Here is a 10,963-nt window from a genome sequence, read left to right on the forward strand (position 1 = left end):
ACATTTGGGACATCTTTGACCTCCGCCTCATGGGGACCAGCCTCGTGCTGATCTTTCTAAGAGAAATTGTTCAAGCACCAGAGTAGTCAAAACACTAGGATGCTGGCACAGAAGATAAACAGATCAAGGGAACAAAGCACAGGCAGACCCATCTATAATGGGAACTTTATGATATAGTGAGGGGACCACCAGAAACCTACAGAGAAATGCTGAGCCTTTCAGTAGTTGTTGGGGAAATTGGCCTGCTCCAGGGAGAAAAATAAAAGCTGATCTCCATTTAACATAAAGCATAAAAGTATGTTACAGATGAATTGAAGAACTAAATGTGAAATTGAAAACCACAAAAGATATTTAAGAGAGTATTGTTGACACTTCAAAATGAGAAAGAACTTAAACAATCCCCCAAAGCAAAAGCATAAAATAAAAATATTGATGGACTTTATTACAAAATATTAAGGATTTCTGCTCAATAAAGGAGACTAAAGAAGTAGGTGTCAGAGGTCAGATTAGGAGCAAGTATTTGCAATCCTTAAAATTGGCAAGGGCCTACTACTAAGACTAACTATAGTAAGATGCCAATACTATGGAACTGGGATACAGTCTTGGTCTGGAATAAAACTCACTCCCAGGAGCTGGTTCTCATCCCAATACTAAACAAAATGTACACGCAAACCACTCAACCCAGAGTGACGCACCCACATACTCTATGGAGTTGGATCCCTTGGAGCAATTCACCACAGGGCACCAGAGGGGCAACATTTCACATGGAGGAAATGCAGGACACACAAGAGTGCATAACTGTGAGGGGCACGGGGGCAGGGGAGTGGGCAGGAGGGCTACTGGGCAAGGAGGTGAGGAGATTGGGTTAGAGATGGGGATGGTAAATGGGGAGTGAAACTAAATGTACACATAATGTTGAATGTAAAACAAACTCTTAAAATAATAATAATAATAAAGATGATATAGGGAACTCCTGCAAATCAATAATGAGAAGAAAGATCATATACTAGAAATGTGGGCAACAGTTATGAACCAGAAATTTATAGAACAAGAATTCCAAGTGGAAAACAAACATAGCAGATAGTTCAACTGTAAGTAATTAAAGAAATACAAATTAAAACAACAATAATATATTCCTTTCTGCATGTGAAATTGGAAAGATTTAGAAAATGGGATAATACCCAACACTGAAGTAGATTTCTGGGCAGAAAGTTTCAGGTACTGGTGGAGGAAACATACATTGGTGTAATCATTCTGGTGAGCAGCTGGGCAGTACTTAGTCAGATTAAGGAGTTGCATCACCAATGACCCTGCAACCCTTTCTATGGTATATACATTAAAAAGATTCAGGTTTATATGGGAACATAAGCATTGTTTGCAATAGTGAAAAGCTAGAAACAATCCAGGGATCCCAGAGGGAACACAGACAAGGGGTTGTGGAGAAAATAATACAATGGACCAGTTGGAAGCAACAGATAAAATTACAGAATTAGATCTATAATATAGTATGACTTTGTTTAATTAAAAATACACGTACACTAAAAAATACTATATGCTATACAAGGAAATATGCAAGAAAAAGGACTCTCATCAAATCCATTAGAATGTTTAACTATAGGGTTTGAGTAAGAGGTTAGAAAATGCACTGGCAACTGGGAATAGAAGGAAGCAAATAAATCAAGAAAGAGAACTTGCAGATAGCAATGATGATAGTGTGAGGAGTATGACTGACTTAGCCCTCTTCATCTGAGATGCAACATTGTACTCGACTCATCCTTGGGTTTCCAAGGCAGTATTACTATGGAAGTAGATTGCCCAACCCTCCTTCCGAGGAGTGGCTGGTGGATTTGAACAGCCAACCTTCTGCTTAGTGGTCAAGAGCCTTAGGCATTACGCTACCAGAGCTCCCAAGATGCAACATAAAAATTAATAATAATAATGAATAAGATATAGTCACCCTTATGGAAAGATCACCAATAGTAAGAGAATAAGAAAAACAGATAAATGTATAAAATGTACCATGATAAATAGGAAATATGGACCCTCAAAAAGAGCGTTTGTGTATTAGCCTTGCCAATACACATTCAGTGAGTGCAAGTGGTATTCAGTGGGCAGTATACAAAATTTCCATTAAGCACCTATCACACTGTGTGGCATTTATGCATCGAAAGATGTATCTGACTCCACTACTGCCCTTGAGAGTTTTGAGTTGGCCTTTTTCTTCATCAAATAAAGAGGGATTAAAGGTTAGTGCTCAAGCAAAGTTTTGTGTCACCTAGCTCCATTACATCCTGGTTGTGTGACTTTGGTCAAGCTGCTTAATATCTCTGTGCCTTATATCTCTTGCATGTAAAATGAATAGCACTTACCTCATAGAGTATTTGTGAAGATAAAATTAGGTAATAAAGGTAAACCACTCAGAATAGTGCCTGACATGTATTAAATACTCCATACTTTATTAGTAGAGCTGTTGTTGTCAGGCAGCTCAGTGCTTTTAACCCAGTAAGAGATCAATGTACACTTATCGAATTGAATTCTTCTTCCCTTGTTTATTCACTACAGATCCTAGGCTCTCACCTCTTTTGTTCTGACTGTATCCTAAGATCTCCATCCCAGGATAACTCACAGGGGCCCCTGGTTCCAAGGGTCGCTACTGGAACGTAGAGCCTTTATGATGAGGACAGTGCCAGCAATGATGCCCACCAGGCCCACTGCCAGGCCGAGGGCACAGACCACAGTCTCCATCATCTCAGACACCTGGATCGGCTCCTGGGCCTCTGGGGGAAGAAAGAAGAGATGAGGTCAGAAGGTGCAACAGTGGGAAGACTAGCCTGGGGGGTGTGTGAATGGTGAAGGTTATAGACCATTTGATGGCATGTTAGGGACACTGAGACTTGGTGAGTGGCAAACGCATGTGCAGAGGGCACCAGTTCCTGGGATTGAAGAGGGCACCAAGGAGGTTATTAAGAGGAAAAGAGGCTCCATACCCCAGTGTTTGAGAAGCGGCTCCTCCAGGCCCCAGTGCTCCACCTTGCAGTCATAGACATCATCCACTGAGGGCACAAAGGTCAGGTAGTGGAACTTTTGGAACCTGTAGAACTTGTAATCTGTTCTGGGCAAGAAGAGGCTTTCACCAACGCCCTCAGAGACTGTCTGCCCATTGCGCAGCCAGGTGACATTGAGCACTGGAGGGAAGAACTTGTCGATGTGGCAGATGAGAGTGTTGGGCTGGCCCAGCTGCACTGGCTCCTTAGGAAACACGATCACCTCGGGGGGCTCTGAAGGGAGACAGGACCTGGTGAGTCCCCTGCTCTGGGCTCAATACAAAGCCTCCACTTTGGGGTGTCATCTATCTCAGAATTATGATTCACAGCCAAGAATCTCATTTGATTGATTAACTTCAATCAGTTCAACCTTTCCCTTGAATGAGAAGGATGATCCAAGCCCTCAGATGTATGGGACCGGACCATGGTAATCCAGGGAAAACAACCACTTAGTAGTAGGCATCTAGATCTCCAATTCTGCATGTAGCAGAGGAACCATCATACCTTCCCACTAGGGCTAATGGGAAAGAAGCAAAACTAGACAGTACCATTGGAGCCTTGGGTGTGGTTGGAACGTTCGATCATGATCTTCAAGTTGCTCCTCAGAATAGCAATGTTGCTCAGCCCACCCTGAGCCTCAAAGGAAAAGGCTTGGCCAAACTCTGGCAGATGCCAGACAGTCTCCTTCTTGTCCAGATCCACGTTGAACATCTCATCCTCATCGAACTCAAACATAAACTCCCCTGATGGTCTATGTGTCTGTACAAACATTGCATAGGTCGACACATGGTCTGCTGCATAAAGAGAGAGAAAGAGATGATAACATGTAAATATGAATATGAAATGGTGGAGACTAGAGAATAGATAAACATTTATTAATATGAAAAAGGCAGGAGGAAAGTGGTCAAAGGAAATACATAAAGAGGAAGAAATGACACCACAAAGGAGATAATATAGAGTAGACAAGAGCAGTTACAAAAAGAAACAAGAAAGGAACAAAAGGAGAAGAGAATATCATTGGGGGTCAAGATGCTTCCTTGGTCCTTGAAAGTCTGGGCATGATGACCTTCCAGAAAGCTTAATAATGGCAGATAAATGATGACTACACACTATGTGCTAGGCACCATTCTAATTACTTTATGTATATTTTCTCATTTAATGTTGACAATAACTCTATGAAGCAAACACATGTGTATTATTTAACAGGCTATAAAATACAGTAAGTTTCAGTATCTTGCTCGAGATCACACAGCTATTGGTGGACGTGTAGAGACATTTTTCTCCACCCATAAGATCTCAGACTTACTATTTATTCTAGAGACTTACATGACAAGATCTCAGATGTAAAATTATTTTTCAAGTCATGAGGAACAGGGAATTTTTTTTTTCTACTTAAAGGGAAAAGATGGAAAAAATTGAGTGGGAGAAGAGAACATCCTTCACATTTGAGTGCTTTTTGTAATTTTCAATTTTTGTTTTAATTTATGAACATGAAATTGTAGAATGTATCCTTTGTTCAGAATAGTTTTCCTTTTAGGCGTACTAAGTTCAAATGTGTACTACAGCTATTTTGGTAATAGTTCTAAGCTTTCTTTTTGAATTTATGTTTTTCACATTTATTTTAAATGAACTACAAGTTGTTGCTGGGTTTGAAATACTTGTGGGATTTGTTATTTTGCCTCTTAATCTTTTGTAGTACATAAGTAGTAGAATAAATAAGAGAATAAATGAAACTGTCATCATTAAATAAAGCAATGGGTTTAGAATAATAGATGAATAAGAGTGAAAAGGAACTTTAGGAATTATCTGGTCCAACCTCCCAGCTCACGGATTTCCCCATTAGCAGTCCCAATATGTGGGGACCCCTTCAGTGCCTGGACAATTTTAATAAGAGAAAGATCATTCTTTCACAAGGACACTTAGGTTCTCCTCAGTTTTAAAAAAAGTTCAGAGGAATTACTTTCCAAAAAGAGGGTGAAGTGAGAAGAGATGAAATCCACTCAAAGTTGAGAATAAAATTGCCTACACAAATGTCGTTTGTACTCCCTATGATGTTTTATTTTTTAATATCTTCACAAATTCTGGAGTTTAAGGATCTACTCTATTGAGACAAACAATTTTTCTTCCACTATCTTTTTCATTCAGACAAAAGTATTTTATTATAAGCCTTCTATATGTTAAAGCAAGCCCTGATGATGCAATAGTTAAAGTACTTGGCTGCTAACCAAAAGATTGTCAGTTCAAATCTATCATCAGTTCTGTGGGAGGAAGATGTGGCATTCTAATTCCATAAAGATTCACAGCCTTGGAAACCCTGTGGGGCAGTTCTGCCCTGTCCCATGGGTCACTGTGAGTCAGAATCCACTAGATCGCAGTGGGTAGTAAGGTAGAGTTCTTGTCTTCAAGATATTTACTACACACTGAAGGAGACAGACAAGTAGAAAGACAATGAAAGGAAGTTTGGTAAATGAAGAAATATTGGTATGCACAAGGTGCTATGCAGAACAAGGAGGAAGTACATGAAAATCAAATAAGGCATTAGACAAGCAAAAAAGGTTGCTTGAGTTTAAACCATCAGAAAACAGAAAGGAAAAAAAAAAAATGAAAAAGCCATGTTTCAGTCAGGGAGAAAAATGTCAAAAGTAGGCCCAGCATGACATGTGACATATTGGGATAACTGCAAACCCTTCAGTATGACTGGAGTTAAGACCGTATGTGGGAGAGCAGTGGGAGAGAAGAGGGAGATAGGCAGGGGTCAGGTCATGATGGGCCTTGCATGCAAAGCTCAGGAATTTGAATACTATCCTCAAAGTCTCAAGGAACAATCGAGGACTTTTAGCCAGGGAAAGGAGGTCTGGTGGTGCAGTGGGTAAGGCATTGGCTGCTAACCAAAAGGTGGGTGGTTAGAATCCACTGGCTGCTTATGGGAAAAGATGAAGCTGTCTGCTTCTGTAAAGATTTATAGCTCTGGAAACCCTATGAAGCAGTTCTACTCTCCTACAGGGTCACTATGCGTCTTAATTTGACCCAATGGCAGTGGATTTGGTTGGTTTGCTTTTTAGACAGGGAAAAGACATAGCAGATGTGCAATTGAAGACCACCACTGTGGCAGCTGTATGCAGGGTTAGAGGGAGAGGGCTAATTTAGAGGCAAGACCAGTAGCACTTAAGCAATGAGAAGAGTGAGAATGGACATAGAAGCAGAAGGGAGGAAGAAAAGGGATGAATTTGAATGACATTAAAGAGACTAGGTTCTGTAGGAATTGGTGAGTGGTGTGGAAGGTAAGGGAGATGGGGGAATCCCACAGGATCTTTTCATTCCTAGACTAGCCAATGCAATGAACTTGATTCCCTTAAATAAAGAGACAATAAAGGAAGAGAATCTGATTTAGAGAAGATGTTGAGTTCAGTTTGCACCATATTGAACTCAGAACATTTAAAAGGCATCTAAGTGGAAATGATCAATTGGTAGTTGCATCCAATGTTTGAATCTTAGAACATATTTGGGCCACTAACAGGGAACTTAGAGTCATCAGTGGTAATTAAAGGTTAGATGACATTTTCCAGGAAGGATGCATTGCAGAGATCTGAGGATATAACCCTGGAACATGAAAGTTAAGACGTAATTTCAAAACAGAATAAGTTGGATGGTGCCTGTTCACCATTTCTGGACGTTTTAATCAAGGACACAATGAATGGATCTTGATCCAAAGGAGGAAAAACATGGAGCAGAGTTTCTAATTCTTATGAAAACCAGAACTACTGGACCCACTGAAACTGGGAGAACCCCAAAACTATTCCCCAGAGGTAGTTATTAAACTGTAAACCAAACTATCTCCTGAAGTCATCTTAAACTAAACAAGAGTTTAGGAAAGAATGTTTGCATTGCACATTGAGACCTTTTAAAGAGTTATCTTTATGAGATCCAACTGACAACACCAACACTATCAAGCATAGAAGAGTCGTTTAGAGGGAAGTGAGTTTAAGTTAATGGTGGTGAAACAATATGTGTGAAGATGACAAGAATTGTGGCACAATAAAAAGAATGTAACCAATGTCGTTGAACTAAATACGTAGACCTTGTTGAATGGGCGTATGTTTGTTGTGCATATTTTCACCTATAAATAAAAGAAGTAAAAATGGTAAGGCTCCAGAGAAACAAGAGAAAAATAGGGCACAATAAGTTAAAGGAGGATTTAAAAAAAAAAAAAAAAAAAACCACTTCCAAGAAGAAATAAGAAAAAAGTAACTGTAGAGTGAATGTTAACAGGAACCAAACTCAGATAGACACGAAAAAGCACCCCTAAGGTTTGGTCTTATATAGAGGTCATTGAAGGCCAGGCTTAGAGTATCTTCAGTAGCACATAAGCAACAAATGTTAGAATGCAGTGGGTTCAGGACTGATTCATATAAGAGAAAGTAAAAAGACGTTATAAACTTCTTCAAGAAACTTAACTATGTAGGCAAGGAAATAAAGAATATCTCGAGGGTAGGATGCAGAGTTAGGGCAAGTAAGGTTTTCATTGTTGGATCACATTTGCGTTTTTAAGGTAGAGAATATGCTGATATGTTGAGAAAGAAGGACCCAATAGGGAAAAAAATCACTAAATGTAGAACTGAGTTAATTGGTAATATCCATCAACAATCCTGAACAACACTCATATCTATACAAAGACAAGTTCTTATCTATATCTTATCTATAGTGCTTATCATAACATAACATTGGAACTAACCTAAGTGGCCACTAGAAGGACAATAGGTACTTCTTTATATCCCTAGTCTCATCTCTTTCTCATTTTTATCTATCCCCCAGGCCCCAAATCTTAAATAAAACTGTATGGGGTCATACAGGGCATCTTCTAGAAACCTGATTTTATATTAAGAACTGTAATCCTTCATAGCACGAGATTTTTGGACTGTAATATGACTCACAGACTTGACGTTCCCTGATATCAGAGCTGTGGAGAGAAAGCACATTCACAATGATTTTAATTCTTGGATGAGCCCTTGTGGTTGTCCAAAGTTTAGGCCTCCCATTGCAGCAATAACCCTCTGGTTTGCTCAGCACTTGAATCACAGGTTAACAAAAACAAAGAAACACAACTATCATGGGAGAAGAAAGCATTTGAACCATCCACAAAGATCCTGGGAAGGTCCTGGGATCCTGGGAGAGAAAGAGGAACACAGGGTCACTCTTAGTGTTTTCTTTCTTAGGTCCCAACACAAGAGCACTCAGCTCAGAGTCCCTCATTGGTTGCAAGAAACAGAGGCTAGGGATCCAGGAGAGTTATAAGGGACACAGGATCCCTGAAAGGTTCAGTTAAGAAAGTCACTGGATGCAGAAGTCTGAGGAACACAAAGGGTGTGATCATCAGAATTGGGTCTGGTTTCAACCTTGGCTCTTTGACTTGGTCTGTAACCTTGGAAAATGTATTCTTCTTTTTGAGCTTCCATCTTTAAAATAGAGGTAATAATATATTCTTTGAAGATTCTTGTGAGTAGGAGGAAAGATACTAAGTAGCCACCTAGTGAAAAGTGGCTGCTATATTGGGTGCTCTGGTGGTGTAGTGCCTAAGGCATTTTACTGCTAACCAGACAGCTGGTGGTTCAAACCCACCAGCCATTCCTCAGAAGGAAGGTTGGGCAATCTACTTCCACAGTGATAGCACCTTGGAAACCCAAGGTGGGGTCAATATGCGTCAGATCCAACTCGAAGGCAGAGAGGTTTATTATTATTAATTATTATCATTAGAGCAAGAAGGAAAAAAGGGAGACCTCATTCAACAGAATGAAGAAGAGAGATAAGAGACAGAGAGGAAAACAGATCAATGAATTCCAGAACTCTCTCATTTCTAAAGCAACAGGGTAGCCTGCCCCCATCCTCACTCCCCTGCTCTCTCCTTCTCCTGGGCACTCACCCTTGATGGCCCCAGCTCTTTGGAGACTCAGCAGGGAAACCAGAGCCAGGGCTCTCAGGATCACATCTTTGATCTGGAACATTCTCTCTTCAGGGTGCACGATGTCAGGTCTATAAGGACCACACTAAGCACAAGAACAGAGATGAGGAACTGGGGCTAGGTGGCAAGAGCTCTGAAATTATTGACTTGTATTACTTACTCTAAATTAGCCAAAAGGGGTGTAGAGGAAACAGCTTAGCTAGGTTCAACCAATGAGAGAAATTATAGAGCTGACATTCTCTGTTGCTGGGTAAAGAGAACACTGGAAGGGGCTGGAGAGGAAATAGGAGAATTCTCAGTGAACAACATGACCTAGGAATCTCCAATTCATAGTTTATTTTCAAAGTGAGAGAAAATAAAAGTATACAAACATTTTTCTGATGGCAATGTTTTTATATTATGTTCTGTAATGATAGAATTAATATTCCTTCCTTCATTCTACATTTCCATTGTTGATATTCAGGTTATTTTGGAACGTTTTATCCATTATTTATCTAATATTTATTTTAAATTATTTTATAGTATTTACAAAAATATTCAGTTGGCATTTAGGTACAAATGCATTATCTAGGAAGGAATATAATATCTGTCTGCCAGAAATACTTCTCTTTTTATTTTATTATTTATGTAAAAGTTTTGTAGTTCCACTTAAAGGTCTTAATTAAGTTAAATGAAGTTGATCTTTGAATACGTTCCTATTCTTGTTTATTTTTGTTAATGGAATTTCTAGATAATTCTTATTATATTATTCACATTTCTTATTACTTTTTCAACTACATAAGCTGTCAGAAATGTTAAATTTTTCTCTGAAAATTACTTTTACTTCCTTTTATTCTTTGTCAATAAGAATATCCAATTCAGCATTAAATATGTCAACAATGGGCACTTTACTTTGATCTTGTTTTCCAATGGGATTTCTCTAATGCTATCTTATGACATGTAATTTTCATTCTTTGTTTTATATTCTCCTTACCTATTTTTCTTATTTTAAAGAGATTTACTTTGAAATACTTCTTTACTATTCATACATAAGAGCATACAACATTTAGTGTTATAATGCAGTATATTTTATCCATTTTTGCTGTTTTGTGGTTGCGTTCACAAGTATTTTGTGTAATTACTTCACAAGTAATAAGTACTAACAAATTATATATTAGTAGGTGCCAGGTGCTGTTTTCAGAGCTCCACAAGTATTGTCTCATTTAATACCCACATCACATCTAAGAGGTAGGTATTTTTAATGTACATTTTAAAAATATATTACCTGAGACACTGAGGGGTTAAAGACCTTGTCAGATTACCTGTAGCAAGTAAGTGGCATAAAGACTAATCAAATTCAAGTAATTTTACTAGAGAATCTGAGCTATTCCCCATGCAATGCTATACTGATTCCTCACCTTAACAGACCTCTTATGTTATGAAATTATTTTTATATGCTACTATTATTTGAGGAGCTCTAGTAGCATAGTGGCTAAAGCACTTGACTGGTAACCAGAAGGCTGGCGGTTCAAACCCACCAGCCACTCCTCGGAAGGAAGTTTGGGCAATCCTGCTTCCGTAGTGATACTGCCTCGGAAACCCAAGGAGGGGTCGCTATGAGTCGGGGCGACTCAACCGCACATAACAACAACAACAACAACATTATTTGAGGAGCTCTGGTGGTGTAGTGCCTAAAGCATTTGACTGCTAACCAGAAGGCAGGCACTTCAAACCCACCAGCCACTCCTCGGAAGGAAGGTTGGCCAATCTACTTCCGTAGTGCTACTGCCTCAGAAACCCAAGGAGGGGTCGCTGTGAGTTGGATCCGAATCGACGGTAGTGAGTGAGTGACTATTTTATTTACATCTTAATATCTATATAGGAGTCTCTGGTAGTATAGTGGCTAAGGCACTTGACTGCTAACCAGAAGGCTGGCGGTTCAAACCCACCAGCCACTCCTCAGAAGGAAGGTTGGGCAATCCTA

At 39.4% G+C, this 10,963-nt stretch overlaps 1 protein-coding gene across 1 annotated transcript; it reads right to left on the minus strand.

The window, feature by feature from the left end:
- Positions 1-2,622: 2,622 nt before the first annotated feature.
- Positions 2,623-9,070, minus strand: LOC103195698 (HLA class II histocompatibility antigen, DP alpha 1 chain-like). The gene is made up of 4 exons (XM_007939308.2): positions 8,962-9,070; positions 3,593-3,838; positions 2,988-3,278; positions 2,623-2,777 (listed from the first exon to the last, which is right to left on the minus strand). The coding sequence occupies exons 1-4, from the start codon at positions 9,041-9,043 to the stop codon at positions 2,623-2,625; spliced, it is 774 nt and encodes a 257-aa protein (XP_007937499.1). The 5' UTR covers positions 9,044-9,070.
- Positions 9,071-10,963: the final 1,893 nt, after the last annotated feature.

Source organism: Orycteropus afer, unplaced genomic scaffold, assembly GCF_000298275.1.
Source record: "Orycteropus afer afer isolate SDZICR_OR568_19922 unplaced genomic scaffold, OryAfe1.0 scaffold00059, whole genome shotgun sequence".
Taxonomy (NCBI): Eukaryota; Metazoa; Chordata; class Mammalia; order Tubulidentata; family Orycteropodidae; genus Orycteropus; species Orycteropus afer.